The sequence below is a fragment of the Neomonachus schauinslandi genome, chromosome 12, assembly GCF_002201575.2.
Source record: "Neomonachus schauinslandi chromosome 12, ASM220157v2, whole genome shotgun sequence".
In the NCBI taxonomy this organism is placed as follows: Eukaryota; Metazoa; Chordata; class Mammalia; order Carnivora; family Phocidae; genus Neomonachus; species Neomonachus schauinslandi.
Window position 1 is genome coordinate 20,237,811 of NC_058414.1, and position 21,725 is coordinate 20,259,535.

A 21,725-nucleotide genomic window follows, 5' to 3' on the forward strand; every position below is an offset into this window, starting at 1 on the left:
AATGGACAAGGAACAGTAACATACTAGAACTCACTGGTAAAGCAGGAGAAAATGGTGGGAAAAGAAACCCACTACTGGGTTGCCCTAGGTTTAAAATGATTCTTTAAGTAATTTGTGAGCAAAATGAAATAAAGAAACAATACACTTCATTAGGCATTGTAACAACTATATTAAGCCCCTGTTTTATTCCATTTTTGGAAACTGGATTGGCAATATTGCACATTGGAAGTGAATTGTGAACTGGAAAGTATAATTTTGATTCCTTCAAATGTTGAAGTCATTATGACATGTGCCTTATGGGGGATATTTTCGTTTTAATTAACTACTCCTACTATTCCAGAAGCTTTAAGTCTGTTTAGGTAGAGAGACTGTAAGAACCGGAAGAGTGAATATTAATATATTTAAATAATAATTGTTATTATTAGCCCTATCTTCATGTAGGGAATCTGAATCCTAGAGTGATCAAAGAAGTTGGGCAAACTCAGCTAGCTTGTAAGTGGCAGCGTACTGCGTTTAAACGCTGGTCTTCCTGATTCTAGACACTGAGCTTCAACATCGTGCCTCCTCTGGATATACACTAATTCTTAAATGGCTGGAGCACACAGCTGCTCTAGGACTTCACTTAAAATTAGAATCTGGCGTGTTCTTTAAATTCATAACAATGGCTATTTCGAGCTCTGAATATGGTGATCATAATGAACTTTCTTCATTTTTTTTTCAAAGATTTTATTTATTTATCTGAGAGAGAGAGAATGAGAGAGAGAACATGAGAGGAGAGAGGGTCAGAGGCAGAAGAAGACTCCCTGCTGAGTAGGGAGCCAGATGCGGGACTCGATCCTGGGATTCCAGGATCATGACCTGAGCCGAAGGCAGTTGCTTAACCAACTGAGCCACCCAGGTGCCCCTGAACTTTCTTCATTTGATAGAATCTATAGAGCTTTTATTTTTTAAGATTTTATTTATTTATTTGAGAGAGAGAGCACATGAGTGGGGGGAGGGTCAGAGGGAGAAGCAGACTCCCCGCCGAGCAGGGAGCCCGATGCGGGACTCGATCCAGGGACTCCAGGATCATGACCTGAGCCGAAGGCAGTCGCTTAACCAACTGAGCCACCCAGGTGCCTCTATAGAGCTTTTAAATTATAGATCATAACAGCCCAAAGGGATTTTTAAATTACTTATTTAATAGGGATTCTTGTTGGCAAACTTGCTCTAGAAATATCTGTATCTCCCAAGAAGATAATAAGTACTTACTAGAAACTTGTTTGAGAAATTTGGTCTACTCTTCAGAACAGGGAACAATGAGGATTTTTCTGACCTCTTCTGAAAAATTACTGCCCCTTAGGGAAAATTAAATGGAAGTTGTGCCAATATAGTCATTAGCACCACAAATTTGATAGGTGTGCCCCCAAAGGGAAGCTGTAAATTACACTAAAATAATTCAGGCCTGTCACCATCTACCATAGCTGTTTATTTTTATAAGAAAAGAAAAATATAGTGTAGATTAAAAATTGGAGGACAATTTTTGAGTCTCTAGACTCTGAGAGTTACTGTGCTTTTAGCAATTTCTGAGTATATATAATATATAAATACATTTTTATGTTTAAATGTATAAATTTATGTTTATATATGTTACTTAGATATATTTATATTTATTTGTCATTATGTAAATGCATATATTCATAGATTTTAAAAATGACTGCTATAATTCTGTAGGTAGACCCATGAATTATTTCCCAGTTCTAAATATGTTCAAAGTAGGCTTGCCATTTTTGACATCAGCCGCACCCTGAGAGTGTGGAGCCAACATCTCATGGTACAAAGCAGAGGAACTTGCGTTCTTGCTGGTCACCTGGTTCTGTTCTTTCTTCTCCCCAAGATAAGATGTGAATTTGCAGGCCCTTAAAATGATTAACCATACATCTACCAGAGGGTTGGGCATCTTTATATTAAGATGTTATCTAAGGGGTTTAAGGGTCTGTAAAGAAAGTGATGCACATGATAATTATCTTCAACATGTGTTTGTGTCCTATTCCTCCAGGGTTTGGGCAGTGGTGGGATGAGGTTGGCATCCAGTGGTCTTGTCTTTGGTAGAGATGAGGCCAGGCATGAGGGGTGGTGGGGGCCGTTGGAGGAAATGTGAGCTGATTAGAAGCCAAGGGACTCAACAGAGTACTGTGGGAGAGGCGATCAAGAGAAATGCTAATTTTTACACCTGAAACCAATATAACACTGTATCTTAACTATACTGGAATTAAAGTTTAAAAAATAGAGAAATGCTATCTTTAAAGGCAAATCCCATGGAGTTGCTGGCCAAGTGGCCAAATTTCCAGCTGGAAACAGAAAAGAAGTTTGTCCAAAAGGAGATTAAATAAAAGGGCTTAGCTATGGACTAAAGGGTTGGAGTAGAGAGCACAAGCCATAGGCCACATGAATTTAAAGATCAGACCCTGAAAGCAAGAGAGAGAGAAAGCTACCTTCAAATCTTTGAACCAGATCAATGACAATTTAATGTGATGGTTAAAAGCAAGGACCTAACACTCATACTGCCTGAGTTTAATCAGTCATGTGACATTAGGCAAATCACATAATAATTCTGTATCCCAGAAAAATGGGAATAATAGTATCTATCTTGTAGAGTTGTTGTCAGGATTAATCGAGCTAATTTATTTAGAGCCCTTACAATTGTACCTAGCAAAGGATAGCTTTCATTTCTTAACAGGTGTTATAATAATAATAATAACAATATGTATGTGTATATATACATGGTATATATGTGTGTGTTTATATATACATATATGTATGTATATTTAAATGTATATATAAGTATATATGTATATGTCTCATATAAAAACATATAAATGGTTTATATATATAAACATATGCCAGTCACATTAGTATTATTACTACTTTGACTTTTCCCAAGCAGTGGACTTCAGATAATAACATTGGGCACGTGGTGTGCTTCTCAAGCCAGTTTCTAATTGCTGAGCCCTTTCTTCAAACATTAAATACTTTAGAACACATAAAGCACAGGTGCTCTGGTTTGAAGTGGGGGTGCCCGCTGACCCTCCCCTGGACTCCCACGGAGACCCCGAGGCACCACTGTGGAACACATTCTGAAAACTTGGAAAGAATCCACCGCCTGGAATCAAGACCTTGAATCAGGTCCTATCTGCCACTAACAGGCTGTGTATACCCTTCAGCATGTTCTCACTGGCCTCAGTTCCCTGATCCGTGCACTGTAAAGAGCTAGAATTACTTCAGTAGTTTTCAAACTCTGCCCCTTTAAGACCCTGAGAGTTCCCGAGAAGTGTGCGGGGAAGTTTTGGGGAATGGGTGGTGAGGAGCATGCTGTATGAGCAGGAGGGAACCCAAGAACTTCAAAAGCTAGGAAGAGAGGAATATACTGAGATTTCATATGTTTATTTGAAGAATGAGTTACCACTGCTGAAGAAATTTTGACTAGATGATAAAAGAGCCTTCAGTTTCAATTATTCCCTAGTCCCTCATCGAACCAAAGTAGCAGAAATCAGAACATGAATGAAAGCAACAAGTACTAAATCTGAGGAAACCGAGTAATGGGGAAAGCAATGTGGACTATTCACAAGGTGCTGTGCAGTGACCAGGCTATTTCAGGATTGCTGCTCTCCAGGGAAAAGGCAAAACCTCTGTTGCCTGAGTTTTATCTAGATACTTTGGCCTCATTGTGTTCATGGGAACATAGACTGGCAAGATGATAACTAAGTTTGTGGACCAATGAGAAATATTACAATGGGGATATTCTATACTCACAATCAGAAGACAACTACAGTGAACAATTAAACACTGTACGTTGTGGGACTTTCCTTGGTGGTTAGTGATTTCAGAAAATATGTTCCTTCCAAAGCAAATGTCAAATTAAAATTTTCCATTTATGATTGCTGTGTTGCGGCTAGAGGTGTCTGTGAACTCAGAAGCTCTCGACTTGACTGAGATTTGACAACGAAATGTATTTAGGTAAATCAAGTTCCCATGTCCCCTCTGGGCGTAACACCTGTAATTGATGAGTGAGTCCGTAGGCCATGGTTATGGCTTGGATTGGCCCTATGTTTAGTCCTTCTCATTTTCAGCTTGCTAAAAGCAAAGGAAAACCTATAAACATATGTGAACAAACAGTGTGGTAACGTCTGTTTATCAGTAATTTTGATAATGATTGTGCAACAAGGGCGGATTACCTTACAAACATCACAGGCAGTGTGAGATGAATGCTGCCCAGTGACTTTTCTCTCCAATTCTGTCTCCCTTCCACCATTCAAAGCTCTCACTGTTGTGCCATTGTGTATGTGTGTGTGGATGTGTATGTGTTAAAGTGCCACATTTCCCATCTCACTGCTGAAATATGTTAGCTTGGAGCAATGTCGCCCATTAACACTTAAGCGTGGCTTAGTTTGTCAGATTATGTTTGGAGAGTTGGGTCCTGGCATCTGACACTAATGATAGGGACAATTCAACGGGGAGTAGAAATGGGAAAGGTCTGCAGCACAGAGGAGGAAGGTACATCCACATAGAAACCGAAGTGGGGAATGTTGGGAGCCACGAGGTCCTGCGGGCCCCACAGAGGATAAAATGTTGACTGAGAGATACACAAACGGGGGGGGGGGGGGGCGCGCGGAATGCAGAGGCCAAACTTTGCCCTCTGGTGACCTAGCACAGTGCCTTATACATAATCCATCTTTAGTAAATGATGCCTGAATCACATTATTTTTTGTCCTCAGGTGGTTTTGGGAGAACTAAAGTTGAGATTTAATTTTAATATTTTTTAGTTATTAAAAAGATTTGCGTATGGCTTATTTTCTAAAATCAATTTTCTTCAAGAGGCATGATTTTCTGTTTTAAATTTGTTCAAACAATACATTTTGTGCCAGAAAAGTTCTTTTTAAGGAAACATACCTCAAATATGAGGCATAAATAAGTTTTCCTTTAGTAAAAACGGTTCCTTTTATAGCCACTGAATAACACATCTGCTGCAAGGGTGCTATTTTTTCACCAGTGAATGTGCACAGCTCTGATTAGAGGAGGTAAACGATGCACATCTACTTCAAAGGGTGAGTTAGACCCTGTAGGGAGAAAAGGTGTATTTTATTATGACAGATTTTGTAATTATGAAAGCTCTGAATTGCCTTATTTTTAAAAAAAGTACTTTTGAAAAAATGTAATTCTCTGTCTAAACTCTCTATGTGTCATGGTGACTGTTGATTTCAGAAAAAAAGTATATTCGGAGCATCTTTCTCCAGTGCTAAAATCATTATTGCTTCACAAGACATTTTATATCAGTCTTCCAAGGAAGAAATTTTAATAAGCATACTTTTTCTTCTATGCAGGATTTGCTTACATCTACTGTCTTCAGAATAAGCCCACAAATGTTACAATATCTTTACAAAGGAAAGCCAGAAGATAATTCTCAACCCAGGGGCCTTGGTCTAAGCCCTTGTTCATTTGTATCACTGTTCAAATGCACTCATTTTTTAAAAGACCGTATCTACACAATAGCATTTAAAAATGAGGTTTTTCAAAAAGTTGTAAAAATACAACTTGACAATACAAATTGTCACCAAACTTATTACAAGATTTAGATTAACCTTTCCTATTCATTTTCAGGGCTACGGCGACACACAGGGGCCAGATTATTTTCAAAGATGCTTTAGCCCAGCAGCTGTGTGAACAAGGAGGTAAGAATCATCTCTGACACCTCTATGTTGGTTGTGTCAAAATTATTCATGGTAGGCCTGATGTTCTATGTACTAAGTACTTGATCACGATGCTTTAAAAATGGAATTATGGATCCCTTCATGTCCCTAAGAATTAGGTATTTAGTAATTACTGATAAAGATCTGTAGCCTTCTGAAAATACTAAGTGTGAGCAAAACAAACCAAGAGAAAATTTGTCTACTTTTCCTATTTTTTTTCTCTGATTACATTTAGTTGTCCTAGAAATATAAATCTTAGTAGTTTTAAAATTCTACAGAAACATATCTGCTTAATTTACCACTTAAATTTCTTGCCAACGTCCTTGAAAATGTTTCTGTTTATTGCTTTTAAACATGATCTTGTGTTCAGTATTTATGTGTTTGTTTCAACTGTGTGCACCATTTATTTCAGATTTGTGGATAGATACTGTATCATTTTAGATACATTAAGTGGACATGAATGTCCACTTAAGTCACATTAAATGACTTCTACTTTGTGAGTGCCTCATACACATCCTAACTTTCACCTAAACCAAACTCACAGATGCATATATGCACACATACACACATGTACACACATGTACACACATATGTACACACACCATGAAAGGTGGAAAACAGAATCCATGCCCCAACACAAATTTGTTCACTTTACTTCTTGAGCTTCTACCTGACTTTGTGTCTTCATTGTAGCACTTACCACTTCACATAGAATTTCCCTCTGAAAAGAAACGAGTATTACCCATCAGAGACTGAGCTTCTCAGGCATAAACTATGCCTTTAGAGCTCTTTGGTGCCCCAGAACCTGGCATAAGACAATTCAAAAAATGCTGACAGATTGAATACAAGTTTTTCTCAGTCACACATCTATTCATTGATTTAAGCATTTGACAATGAATACATTTGAAGCCAGTCTTTGTTAAAGTCATGCTATTTTCACCATCATCATAGGCATAATATCAATTTTTATTTACACAGCGATATTTTTCGGAAATTTGTTAACTTAAGATTTTTGAATTTAAAGGAAATTTCTACTAATCTTATTTCTGCTAAAGAGAATCTAATGGGTTTAGGAAAGAAGTGAGGAAAAATTATTTGGTTTTTGAAAGGCCTAAGAAAATACCATTTATTATTTGTAGTAATATATACATCCGCGATATGGCTTTATCTTGGTAATGCGATACTGGATGATTATTACTGGCAAACTCCTGATTGTTTACATATATAACTCTTGAATCAGAAAACCCCATTCTAATTATAGTTTCAAATATATTATCAGTGTTCTTGGGTTGAGCAGATTTTTACTGTGACTTTTGTGAATGCAAAACTGTGATAGCCTTTGTAGTAAACTCAAGAAATCTATCACGATGTAACTCTTTTTTCAGACTGAGAATGCTCACAGTACTGAAAATATAAAACACTATATAACATAGTGAACATTAATGTTCTGAAAAATGCGTATGTCAGAAAAAGATAGGTCTAATTTTATTAACATTTAATATTGTTTAAAAGCTGATCTCTTTTAAGCGTTGGATTTTTGAGTCTTTTCCATTGTATTGTTGGAATTGGGTTCACTTAAAATGAAAAGAAAAAGCCAAGAAAAACCAGTGGGAAAAAATTCTCAACCAGTGGGTTAAAAAAAAAAGCCTTATATAGTTCAGATTGCACACGAATATGATTTATACAATGGTAGATGTGCATGTTATTAAAAATGCTATTCAGCCCAGGACCAAAGGAAAACACTGAGCTTTTCAACAGCATCTAATCAATTGAAATCATATCAATCCATCCAAGATAGGGTGGGAAGGATACTAATAAGCGTGATGGCTTCCTGCTGTCAAGAATAATAAGGGAAATAATTGGTGCTATAAACCATAGATCTATTTTGGACCTATCTACTTTTAATTAAAACATTAATTATCTCCTTAAATAAAATAACATAAATTTAACATATTATAATTTCTTATACATTGGATGGAGAATATTTAATGTATTTATGAGAGAGAAAAAAATGACAATCAGTATATACCGAAGCATAGTGCCTTTCAATTACAACATACTCAGTAGGTTTGTTGATTTTAATTAAATTAAACAATTTAAACAAAGCAAATTTTGTTTTGTGAAGCTTGAGGACAGCTATTATTATAAGACTGTTGGTGACTAAGCATATCGAAAAAGTAAAATGATCAGAAAGCATACTAGCCTTGGGTAGTCTGTCATCTCGATCCTTCTCCTTAAAAGACATTCGTTGAAGGATTTTATTCTGCAAACATGTATCTAACACCTACAAGACCCTGTCTTAGCTCACAGTGCTAAATATAGCTATAAAAGTAAAGAAAGACCCATTTCTGTTCTCAAGGGGTGGGATGTAAATGGCAGATCAGCTACATTTGCCTGGGGGCTTTAGGAAAGGCTCCCCAGGGAGCAAGTCCTGAAGGGTCAGCAGCAGTTTAAGAAAAAAAGAAGAGGAATTCCATCTATCTCCTTCCCATTTCTACTGATCCACCTTGGATCACACCCCATCATTTCCTTCAGGCTTTGCTTAATAGCCACCTCTTAGGATTCCCTGCTCCCACTTTCCAGCACCCTAATCAGGGCTACAATAATGAGCTTTCTAAAATGGAAACATGATTATATCATGTCCCTGCTTAAAACCCTTCAATATCTCTATTGGAGGCAATAGTTCACCTTCAAGGTAAAAATCTCTACTGCTTATCACAGCATACAAAGAAAATCCCTTACAACGTGGCTTCAGTTTGCCTTCCCCACCTCATTACTTTTTTTTTTTTTTTTTAAGATTTTATACATTTATTTGAGAGAGTGGGTGGGAGAGGGAGAGAGAATCTGAAACAGACTCCATGCTGAGTGCAGAGCCAGACACAGGGCTCAAACCCATGACCACAAAAGATCATGACCTGAGCCAAAACCAAGAATTAGACACTTAACCAACTGAACCACCCAGGCGCCCCTCCCCACCTCATTTCTTGTCATCCTATCATTTCTACCTTAAAATTCTCAGAATGCACCTCACTCCATTACTTTCATATTATTTATACACTATACCCCCTGTTCCCCCATTTTCTTGGTCTGGACTACCTTTATATGGCTTGTCTGGCTCACTCAGCCTTTCAGACCTTTCTTAGATATTGCCTCCTCCTGAAGAAAAACATCTCTGATCTCCCTCAAGCTCCTCCTCAAGCTGGTCTTGGACTCTCATACATGGTTACATAATCCCTGGACACACCTCTCAAGGTACAATAATAATACAAATGAAAACACAGTCAGCACTGTTATATGCCAGACTCCACTCTCCCCATTCATTCTACAAACATGACTTCATTTAATCTTTACTGCAACTCTCCGAAGAAGGAGGAACTATTATGACCTCCACTTTAAAGATGATGGAACAAAGACACAGTGAGAATAACTTGCTTAAGGTCACACAGCTAGAAATTGGCAGAGCTGGGACGGGAGCTCAGGCAGTTTGGCCAGTAGCCCATGATATTAACCATTACATGACACTGCCTTTCCAATGAAGCACTTACTTCAGCATGAGCTCATTTAACTTGACAGCCATTTATTGCATATTATAATAAGAACATTATTACAGGTGCTTTATCTGCCATTAGATAGAAGCTCCTTGAGGACAGGGACTGTGCTTTTTATTACCGAATTGCTAAAGCCTCACATAATGTCTGTATGCACCCAGTAAATGTTTATTGAATGAATGAATGAATGAACAGTTGAATCAAACTAGTCTGATAGATGTGGGAAAGAGGTAGCTACCCGGCAGGTCATTACAGCTAAGCTGGGAAGGTAAGTGGAGCAGGTTGTAAAGGGCCCTCTGTTTGCTCGGGAGTTTAAACATTGTTCTGTGGGCAAGTGGGAAGCAGGAGGGTGACATGAGCCATCTGTGTTTTTGAAAGAAAACTGGGGATGGGGGTGGAATGGGTTGTAGAGGTTAGGAGTTGGAGGAAGTTAAACACAGTAGTAGGATGCTATTATCACCTGGGTGAGAGCTAAATTTTAAGCTAAATGAAAATTGGGTCTTGACGTGGTGCCTGGGTGGCTCAGTCGGTTAAGCATCTGCCTTTGACTCAGGTCATGATCCCGGGGTCCTGGAATCAAGCCACGCATCGGGCTCCCTGCTGAGCAGGCAGCCCGCTTCTCCCTCTCCCTCTGCTGCTCCCCCTGCTTGTGTTCTCTCTCTCTGTCAAATAAATAAATAAAATCTTTTTAAAAAATTGGATCTTGGAGACTAGAAAGGGATATGGTAGAGAGACTTCGGAGAAGTGTGATCATTGTAGGGAATGAGGGCTGGAAGAGGGTCCAGGGTGATTCTGTGATTTCTGGCCTCAGTGACTCGGTGGCCAGTGATGCCAGGGACTGAGAGAAGAAATGGAGAAACGTTAGAGGTGTTTGGAAGAGAACATAACAGACTGGACTTCAACATGTTGTCCCTGAGGAGGTTGTTTTCCATCCTGCAGGGCTGTCCAACAGCCTGTGGGGGAAGAGAGGCAGATCTGAGAACCATCACCATGTTGGTTTTGAGCAGGGAACATGCTCATCCAGGGAGATCCCCAGGAGAAGGGAGGAAAGGCCCCAGTGTAGAAGGCTGGTGATGGCACAGGAGCAGGAAGAAAAAGGAATTCTGGAGAAGGGGCCAGCTTAGGAGACTGGGAGACTCAAGGAAGACATCTCAACATGGTAGAGGTGTTCGACAGGGACAAAGGCTTCTGAGAGAACGGAGAGGATGAAGTATGAGAAAAGGCTTTAAGATTGTGCAGTTAGAAGTTCATTGGCCATTTGACTATAAATGAGGGTGGTTTCAGGAGAGGCCAGACCACCTGAAGCTGCCTTGTAGTGTGGAAAGCTCTTGCCCAGGCTTTGGAGACAGTCAAGGGAAGAAAGATGACTGTGAGTTGAGAAGTAAATGTGAGGCAATGTTTAAAGTTGAGGCTTTGAAAAAAATCGAGGATTAAAGGGAAGGAGAGAGATAGGGCAAGCGGAGGGGAAAGCAGACTCAAGGGAAGGCTGGGGGTTCTCTCTTTCCCTCCCACACCCCCTGATAGAACCAGAACATATTTATGAGCATCCAGGGCTTTGTAACCAAAGACCACTGGGAGCACCCCTGTAGTTGACAGGTTGGGTTTAGTGCTCGTTCCAGCATAGAGAAGGCAGGCCATGGAACCGTGGGACATCTCAATAGAGGGTGTGACAAAGGGATTATTATGAGATTTGGGCCTGTGTTTCATGATTTGGGCGAAGGTTTGTGGAAGTGGGGCTTTGCTCTGTATTGGATGCTGTAACCAGTAATTCTGGTTAGGGATCTCAATAAATCCTATCTACAGGGGAGGCAGACTAGAGTGAGGGGAAGCTCTACTTGGTGAAAAGACAGTACAGTCACCACTATTAGCCAGGAGAAGGGGGGATTGGTGTATTGTGAGTTGGACAGTGTTCTGGTTAGGTCTGTGTTCAGGTATAATTATGAAGTGGCCCTTTGTCAGTCTTGACCCATCGTGATCCCAGAGTGGCTTTGTCTGCAGTTGATGTTCTGTGAAATCATTTCTTTAAAAAAAAAAAAAATTATTCATTTGACGAAGAGAGAGAGCACAAGCAAGGGGAGCAGCAGGTAGAGGGAGAGGGAGAAGCAGGCTCCCCAGTGAGCAGGGAGCCCGACAAGGGACTTAATCCCAGGACCCTTGGATCATGACTTGAGCCAAAGGCAGACGCTTAACCGACTGAGCCACCCAGGTGCTCCCTTGAAGTCATTTCTGTTCATTGGGAGAAGCAAAGCCCAGCTGTGAGTGCCCGGCCAGCTCCTAGATACCGGGGGCTGCTTTTCCTTTCTTGAGGTCGAGGAGAGAGTGCTAGTGGACGTTTACTTTTGGATTTAGACTTTATGAAGACTTTGGAATCATAGAGAAGTTGGTCTGGACCCAAGCTCTGTGTAACCTTACTTTCAGAGCCTGGACACACACAAAGTACAGGCTCAGTTAATGATAAAGGAGGAGGGATCTTGCTGGAGCCAAGTTTTATTCAAGGTCAGCCAGTGTGAAATCAAAAGCCTGATGAGTAGATCAGTGTGGTGAGATTGTGGATGTTTAATTTTTTTCTTTAAACTTATCTGTATTTTTAAAAATTTTTTTATATTGAACTTATATCATTTGGGTTATAAAGAAATAACAAATTTTCTCCTCCTCCCCCCAAATAACAAATATGGGGCTATACTTAAGAAGGAGGAGGGACAATTCTGTTGAGGCAGATGGACTTCTAAGAACTATAGAAAAATTCTAAATCACAACTCCCATGCCTCTTCCTTTGTGAGGACTTGCCTGATGCTCTTAACATGATTGCTCTCTGTGATGTCATAATTATTTATTTAGCTACTCCTGCCCTTCCACTGAAAGCTTCATGAGGGCAGGAACCATGACTTAATTTTTTATTTTTCTGAATACCCAACAGTGCTTGGCATAAAAGCAGATGCCCTATACATGTTTGCTAAATGATCACCTTAAACATTTTGCAATTGAAAAATCACTGCCCTTCCCAAAAAATCTTCTTTAACCCTGACCTTACGCTATGGAACACCATGAGTCAGTGTGGCTCTAACAGAAAGTAGTGTCACGAAGGAATGTCCTTTGCACTGACCTCAGTTTGAAAAATGTATAAATCACCATTTTAAGAAATCAGAAAATTATTCACAGGTTTTCATCTAAACACTGAGCACCCCCAGTGCTCTCAGAACGTACACCAGGTTCAGAGACTTCAGGTTTCACCTTGAATCCTGAGCTCCTAAGTAATTACAAACACATCTCTAGCTGAGTTCTGCTGACAGGTCACAGTCCTTCTGAAGAACCAGAGGATTTCTCATTTCTAGTCTGGGGTGGGGATGGGGCGGTGCTAGGTTGTATACTCTCAATTTTCTTGAAAGTGGAAGATGCTCAGGTTCATGCACCAGGAGTAGACAATAAAGAAGTGAATTCAGGGGCACCTGGGTGGCTCAGTTGGTTAAGCATCTGCTTTCTTCTCAGCTCAGGATCTCAGGGTCCTGGGATCGAGCCCTGCGTCCTGCTTTCCGCTCAGTAGGGAGTCTGCTTCTTCCTCTGCCCCTCTCCCCTGCTTGTGCTCGCCCTCTCTCCATCTGAAATAAATAAAATCTTTTAAAAAAAAACAGAAAATGTTGAGATGAGTGTGGTTAATGTATAGGCTGGGGATGAGGACATATTTGAATTTATGCTCTGATCCTGCGACTGTCAATTCCTCATCTGTAGATTAGCAACAAAGCCAAGAAAATTAACTTGACAAAGTATACATTACTCCTATATGGCGGGACTAGAATCCATATCTCAGGGCTCACCACCCAGTGTTGGTTCGATTATACAAAGTAGATTCTTAAAATTTAAAAAGTAGACATTAAAAACCCTCAGGAACCCCAACTTCAATAAATAAGAATCATCGCTGTTGCCTCCATTCCCTGAACACCTAGGAGAGAATACACACTTTCTGAAGCCCTTGTAAGACAGAGGCGGCAAGTGTGAAGCTGATGTGAGTGTTCTCAGCATGGCTGCTGCTGGCCCAGCAGCATGCACATGTCCTGGTGGGGGCTGGGCAGGGGGAATCATGGCGCATGTGTATATTCGTTGGCCTGTGAGCTTCTTGGCTAATACCCCCTTCAAACACACACATTGATTATTTAGCAAGGCCAGATGGCAAGCTTAACGGCCGACAGCAGTCATGCCCTGTAGTGCCCCCAAAGGGTGCATGCCATTTATAAACCAGGCTGGAATTCTCTGTTGTTGGGTTGATGGAAGTGGATATAACCAAAGGCAAATGTTTTATGTCAGGGGAGAGGGGTCAGGCTTATAGTTGGAGCCGAAAATCTTGGCTGCTTTCTGCCGTGCAAAGCGGTTGTTTTGCTGTTCATCACTCTCTGAACAGTGTGGTAGACAGTGTGGCTCTACTTTCTAAGGGCTGCTGGACCATGGTGGTGGGCAGTATATTTACTTCATTCAGATACCACACTCTGGAATTTTTAAATTCTTTGTAATAAGGACTGAGGAACGTTTATTTAAGCTGTGAGATGGAGGGAGATGAAAAGTTCAGTAAGCAAGTCCATAAAGTGAAGGAGGGATTTAACCTACCTCGATATTTTTCAGCACGTTAAGAATACCTTTTAAACAAATAATGCAATATATGTTAAGGAAAAAAAAAGAAGAAGAAGATAGCAGGAGGGGAAGAATGAAGGGGGGGAAATTGGAGGGGGAGACGAACCATGAGAGACGATGGACTCTGAAAAACAAACTGAGGGTTCTAGAGGGCAGGGGGTTGGGGGGATGGCTTAGCCTGGTGATGGGTATTGGGGAGGGCACGTTCTGCATGGAGCACTTGGTGTTATGCACAAACAATGAATCATGGAACACTACATCTAAAACTAATGATGTAATGTATGGTGATTAACATAACAATAAAAATTTAAAAAAATAAAAAAAGAATACCTTTTAAGGTGATAGATATGGTAATTGGCTTGATAGTGGTGATTATTTCACCATGTATACATATATCAAAACATCGAGTTGTATACCTTAAATATATACAGTTTTTTCAGTTATACCTCGATAAAGCTGGAAAAAAAGAATACCTCTTATACACAAACATGGTATGAATTTTACATCAGATCTACCAAAATCTTCCCTTGCCTGTTCTTGCTTACTCGGTAGCTTATATTACTAAATATTTTTCCAATACCCCGAAATGCAATTTTTTTTTTAATTAATCACACCATGCAAGTCAGAATCAACTAATAGAATTGGATTTTACCGTATCTACTTTAATAGTTAAAGTGGAAAATAATGATGTGTTCCATTTGAATTTGCCCAACGCTAAAATTTTTGCTTTTCAAAGATGTGTTTTCCCCGTGGCTATTGTAGAGTTTACATTTCCATTCAGCAGTTATAGCTCCTTGTTCCAGACATCCCTGCCTTTGTAACTGACAAACGAAGAGAGCTGAATTAGGAGACTGGTAAAACCATCCAGGAACCTTTAATCTTGCTTCAAGGCCTCACAAACTACCGTCAGGGGAGAACCGAAGCCCTCCTGGGGCTGGGGAAAGCCAGAAGTGTTCCTAAGTGATCCTGAGGACAGATAAGATTTAAAGGAACATCGAAGAGCTGACTCATGGGGCCATAGTAAAATTTCTTGCTACTGGCCCTAGGCGGGTCTGACTACTTTTTTAATTTCCTAAAGAATGGTGCTTTGAGCTGGTGCTGTTTATCCCGAGATGATTGAACCTAGATTTAAACAGCCTTCTTTTCAGTTCTCAGGGTTATATACATTCCCACTTGACAGCTTTATCTAGTCCAAAGTCAAAACACCAGGATTTATGCCTGAGAAGAATTTGACATCGAGTTCTTTTGGATCCAGAGAAGTACACTTTCTATTCAAGTTGCTATATAATCTGCTGGATTCCTCCCCTATTTTGAAGGACAAAAAGCCTAGGTTTTTGGATCTTTAAAATTACTTAGGGGAGGGGAGCAAAGATGTGCTGAACACACCTTAAATTACCATTTTATTTTGGATTGCAAAATATTATTTCATGCAACCTATTAATCCAACCGTATTTTTACATTCAAAGGTTCAGTTGTTTAATGTAATAATTAATACAGATTTTCGTAATCAGGTTTTTCAGAGTTGGAACTCATTAATATTAATTAATACATATTGTGCTGTTTCCCATACCATTCCCAAGAGCCTGGCACAATATTCTGTGCCCAGAAGGAACATGGTCAAGTTGTGAGGATTAAATGCAGAAGTGATGTACATAGGATGGTGGCTAGCACATAATACTCACTGAATGTTAACTATCATTATTATTACTAGGCATTTATATTTGGATGCCATTTAGGTACCTTGAACTCAATATATTCTAAACTGAACTTGACTTTTCCTCAAATCTGGACCCCTTTCTTGCAGTTCTGATTAGTGACTTCATCAACCCAATCAAACAGAAACCCAGATAACGTTACTTTCCTTATTCCTTTCTTTCATCCATGTCTAGATCCAAAGTGTCTAAGACCAATTTATTTTATATTCTTAGTATCTTCTAACCCAGTCCTTTTCTTTTGGCACACATCCATTCATTTAGTTCAGGCCTTCCACGCATGTATCAAAATGTTCTTAAACACAAAGCTCATTTTTTTACTCCCAGCCTCAAACCCTGTAACTGCCTGCATTTGCCCCACTTAGCCTAGCTTTCGAGGCTGAGACAGACTCATCTCTGCATTCCAGCTCTCTCCCACTCCCCACCCTCCCTTACACCCAACTCTCTTCATCAGACATGCCGTCCTGTCCCCTGTCTCTGGGGCTTCAACATGCCAATTTCTGTCCCTGGAACACCCTCCTCATTTCCTCCTCCATCTCACTGATGAAATTGCTCTCATCCTAAAGATCCAGCTCAAGCCTCTCCTCCTCCATCATCTTTATTTTTATCACTATTCCACCTGCTACTTACTAATCGAATTTATTTCACCATGTTGCATTGTCAGGTGTTAACTTCTACACGTATTTTCTACTGTACCGTGAACCCCTTGATCCGGCAGAGACTGGACCATTTTTATATTCTCAGAAGCTGATAGAGCACTGGGGATTTAGTAGGCACTCAGTTATTAGTTGAGGGAATGAATGAACCACATAGAGCAGGTATACATTTCCAAAATTGTCTAATTACTATTATTTCTTCAATGGCCGGTCTGCCTGCACTTCCTGCACCCCAGAATCATTTTTATAATCATATTTAGGCATTGGACACTCCTTTGGCATTGATGGACTTTATTAGGATGGACTTTATTGTGAGTAGCCCTACAAAACTCAGAGTTGGTTGGGTATTATTTCAAATGATGTTTGTCACATTGCTCAGTGTCCTCTTTCTAAGAAACCACAGGAGAAACATCTCTCAAGTCTCTGTACCCGAAATACCTCCCCTTCTCCTGAGCAAGGTGTTTTCTTTTCATGTTATGAACTCTTCAATTTCTGTAACTTTATAGCCTCTGTGACTTTATAGTAGGACCAAACTTAAGACGTCAGAGCATGCATCTTACTCATCTCAACTGGACGTAGTTTTATTCTGATCCTCATTTATCATCATCTTTGTTTTCCCTTTTATTAACTTGTTTGATTGTCTGCCATTTTGGGTTTTGTTTTTTTGTGGTTTTTGGTTTTTTGTTTGTTTTTTGTTTTTGTGCTTTTTGGTAAGCTGCCTTGTATCTGTTTTAGAACAAGGCGAGTTGTACAATGTATCCTTAGGCATATAAAAAAAAGTCAGAAGTAAGGTAACATGAAGATGATAACAGAGGTTCAAGTGACCAGGACAGGAGGGAACAGAGAACATTAGAGTTTTCTAACAGCAGTGTCTTGCTGGTGTTATTAGTGCCCAATAATTAATGTCTTGTTGGTGTTATCACTACCTAATAAACATATTCGGAGCAACTATGTGCCAGACTTTGTGCTAGGCAGGGGATGCAGAGATTAATGAGATAGAGTCTCTAGCCATACCAACTCACAGTCTAAGCAGCCCTCATTTCCATTGCAGCTTTTAGGATCGTGAGTGAGATACAGAGGAATCACCTTTCCCCCAAATGGGCCCCCTCCCCAGCCCGTAGGAAGTTAACTCTTTTTAATTAAAGTATAGAGCTTCTATGGCAAAGTGCATCAAACTGCGGGCTTACATGGTTAGAAGTAGATTTCTCCATCATAAATCAGTCCGGAGGCAGGTGAGCCGGGCTGGTGGAGTGGCTCTGTGGTTCCATATTGGGGGTCATGCTGGCTGCTCCAGCACTTTCTGTGTCTCAGCCGGAAGGGTAAAGGGCCAGGGAAGCATGGCCATTCCTTTAGAGGGCATGGCCCAGCCCTAAATGTGACCCAGGTCACTTCTCACTCCCTATGAGCAGAGCTTAATTCCTTTGTCACAGGAAGCTGCAGGAGACAGTGTGACAGATACCTCTAACTGGGGGCCACAGTTCAGTTAAAGCAAAGGAAAGGAGAACAGATATGGGCAGACCTCTAGCAAAGTTCTGCTCACATTAGCAACAAGACTTCTTCTTCTTAGTAGTCGTGGTATTAGTATTGTAGTAATTGTTATTAATTATATAATTATGGTGATGATCCTAACGATTTTCCTTCCTACCTCTGATTGTTAGTTAAAAGTCATATGCGCTAAGCCTACAGGTCAATTTTTAGCTATACTTCCTCTCCTCTGTCCCATCCATGAACTTCATCTCAAGTTCTCAAAGGTGATAAGATGGTTTAAAAAATTATTACACAGTGATTTGGGGAAACAAAAGCTATTCACCAACAATTCAGATGGTATGTCATTTTGTATTCTGATTTTTCACTTAAAACTTGTATTCATATAATAAGCAAAGTTTTGGAAAATGTATGGTTATCTGCCCCCAGAAAAGTTCAGGGCATGAGCATAGCAAGACAAGGACTCACAAGTGTGAGTATTTAAGATCTCATTATTGACAGCTCATGGTAGAATAAATCTTACCTGACAGAGTTCTCTGTTCCCCACTTTGCAGATTATAAAGATATATTTTAGTTTTTCTCCTATTCCATTTATTTTAGAATATGACAGATGATAAGTTGTTATGAGACACCAATCAAATTGAGATGGGAAGTGGGGGGGGAAGGGAAGGGAAAAATACCTCCTAATATTGCTGGTTCTGTGTATAATTTAGCTGTCTTTAAATATTAAGGAATCTTTTATACTGATCGTAAGTATATTCCTGAACACAGCGAGAACTATTTTCACTCTGAATTTATAACATTTTTGGAAGCTTAATTATCATACTTGAAGGTCAAATGGTTCTTTATTGCAATAAAATACAAAAGTAATAAGGAAATTATTCCTGGGGAGATGAAAGTCTAGGTTCATAGCTCATTAAATGGTAACTTCACAGACCGTGTCTAATTTGTCATATTTAGCTTTGGAAATTTCATACATTTGAATTTCAAATTAGGTGAAGAGATACCTGAGGCAAAACTACCTAGGGCCTTTGAATTCTAAAATGATCTGGGAGATATAGTTCCCATAACATAATACCTTTATTTGTAAGAAGTGCCTGTCATTATATGTATATTGCTTGCCAGACTCAAATGCTTTTTTTTTTAGGTAATCAATAATATTAACACAAAGCTCATTAGCCACTCCCTCAATTTGTTTTTAGACAACCCTTCCTTTTTCTGCTCAGCATATTGAAATTTCCATCCTTTGTACTGAATTATTTGTTGAAAAAATTGGCAGAAATATATTTTGAAGTAACATGATTACTTAAAAGTTTCCCTCCAAAATAAGTGAGTTGAAAGATAAACACTTTTGTCCAAAGAACAACCTTTGGTGGAGTTAAACATGACCTCGTTCTTTCTAATGTGCCTATTCTAGGCTGCTGTGATCTCAAGATGCTAGTGGGCTCAACTTTTGAAAAAGCATAAATACAGATATGCTTTTTTAAGAAATGAAGCTTCTCTTTACTTTCAGCATGTAATATGTCTCTTAGACAAATTGAATTGATGATGGGAAGAATTTCTGCTTCAATTTAATATTGAAAAACCGTATAATGATCCATGAAAATACCCAAAGATTTAAGCTATGGGAATGTGATTAAGAAAAGCATGACTGTATGGTCCAAGATCCAAATGAAATCATAGAGCTAATATGAAATTAGAGGTGTTTACTGCCTTTTCAGTTTATCGAAGCATTCTGATCTTCCATTTCCTTTTTTTTTTTTAAAGATTTTATTTATTTAATTGTCAGAGAGAGAGAGAGCACAAGCAGGGGGAGCGGCAGGCAGAAGGAGAAGCGGGCTCCCTGCTCCCTCTGTGGTTTCTTAGAAAGAATCCTGTGACTCCAGGACCATGACCTGAGCCCGAAGCAGACACTTAACCACCTGAGCCACCCAGGCATCCCTGATCTTCCATTTCCATCAGCAAAGCTCAACGCTGCTCTCTTGCCAGTGTCATAAGACAAATTATTACAGTCTGTGAGGTGCTCTAAATAGTTGGAGATAATAGAGAAAATGTATTTAGCAAGTGAAAGGTAATGTTCACAGAGTAACTCTTTTTGAGCCAAGCAATAGACAGATATTTAATATCAGTTGTGTTTAAATGTTTGGAATGGGATTGATAAGTAGTTATTTTCATAATATAATGAAAGTCAGATTAACTCACTGTGAGTGGAAAATAATGAGCTATTAAAAATCTTTCCGCCACCCCCCCCACCCCGCCAAATGAAGAGATTCCTTAGGAGAGGACCTGCAATTCTTGTGACTCTAGAACCAGCACCAACACACAGATGTATGAACATATGTGAGCTAAGTGCTTTTTCCATTTACTCAACAAAGTATCAGTACACATTTTTTTCTACTGAATTTTAAACAAATCAATGGTAACCTTATTTGAAGAGACCAAGAAGGGTGTTTTTCTTTGAAAATTTTGCTACAGAACTTACTTGTTTTCATGTTAGGCCTAGTCAGTCATTGTGATGTGAATTGCTTGTTTTGATGTGAATTGGGTCCCTTTACAAGTGTGTCACATAATAATCATTCACCTTTACTGTCGCTGGCACAATTGTCTTCATGAAATCTGCATTAGTACAGATTTCATTGTATTCATAGTATTTATTCAAGGCAGTTCCAGTCTTGTTTTTATGATAGCTCATGGAGATTAGTAAACCATTTCAAGAATAGCACAGCTGAATAAAAAGGAAGCCCTACAAGGAATATTTTTTTTCAAGCATATTTTAAAGTAGCTTCTAAAAACAGTGATTCAGGTTTCATATATTTTCAACTATATTAGCTTATCAATTAAAAAAATCCCCTCCTATCCAGTATGGACATTCCTCAAAAAATTAAAAATAGAACTACAATATGATCCAGTAATTCCACTACTGGATATTTACCCAAAGAAATATGAAAACATCAATTCAAAAAGATACATACACTCTTATGTTTACTGCAGCATTATTTAGGATAGCCAAATTATGGAAGCAGCCCAAGTGTTCATCAATAGATGAATGGATAAAGAATATGATATTCTTTATTACAGTGGAATATTGGAATGGAATGCAATACTACTCAGCCATAAAAAAGAATGAAATATTGCCGTTTGAAACAACATGAGTAGATCTAGAGAGTATAATGCTAAATGAAATTAAGTCAGTCAGAAAAAGACAAATATCGTATGATTTCACTCATGTGGAATTTAAGAAATAAAACAAATGAACAAAGAAAAAAAGAGACAAACCAAAAATCAGACTCTTAACTATAGAGAATGAACTGATGGTTACCAGAGGGGAGGTCGGTGGGGGGATGGGTAAAATAGGTGAAGGGGATTAAGAGTACACTTACCACAATCAACACTGAGTAAGGTATGCAATTGTTGAATAACTATATTGTACATCTGAAACTAACATAACACTGTATGTTAACTCTACTGTAATTGAAATTTAAAAAAAATTTTTAGAGAATTCACTCCTGTCCTCTTTACATAGTCTATAAAATCTTAGTAAAATTATACACTTAAGCTTCAGGTCATTTAATAGTACCCTAGCCTCTAAGAAAATGTTTGGCTAAGCAAAAACCTAGACTGAAGCATTTCACTATTGATCTAAAGCTTTGTATTCTACCAACATAAATAATCTGGGTGGGTCCTGCTGGAGAATTTGTAGGACAAATAATTTTTAAGTTATTTTTAAGTGGCATTTAAAAAACATCAAAAGGAATCTGGAAAAATTAAGTGCATATTTATGAATGACTTTGACACTCTTTAGAACATTTATTACCTATTTGTATGAAAAGATTGTATTATGCATAAAATTCGAAAAGACTCCTATTATTTTTTCTTGTTTAACTGCTCTTGGGAGATATTTGACTAATGAAATTTCATAGGTCCTCATTCATTAATGCTTTCCTGGTAAAATTGCTACCAAATTGCATTGATAATTAA

General features: G+C 38.9%; 1 protein-coding gene across 2 annotated transcripts in view; it reads left to right on the top strand.

Annotated features, from left to right (window-relative positions):
- Positions 1–21,725, top strand: part of RELN (reelin) — a 516,612-nt gene that overhangs the window by 219,480 nt on the left and 275,407 nt on the right. For both annotated transcript variants that reach the window (XM_021682887.1, XM_021682888.1), the window contains exon 4: positions 5,638–5,708. In XM_021682887.1, the coding sequence (XP_021538562.1) occupies positions 5,638–5,708 (71 nt within the window). The remainder of the gene's footprint in view (positions 1–5,637; positions 5,709–21,725) is intronic.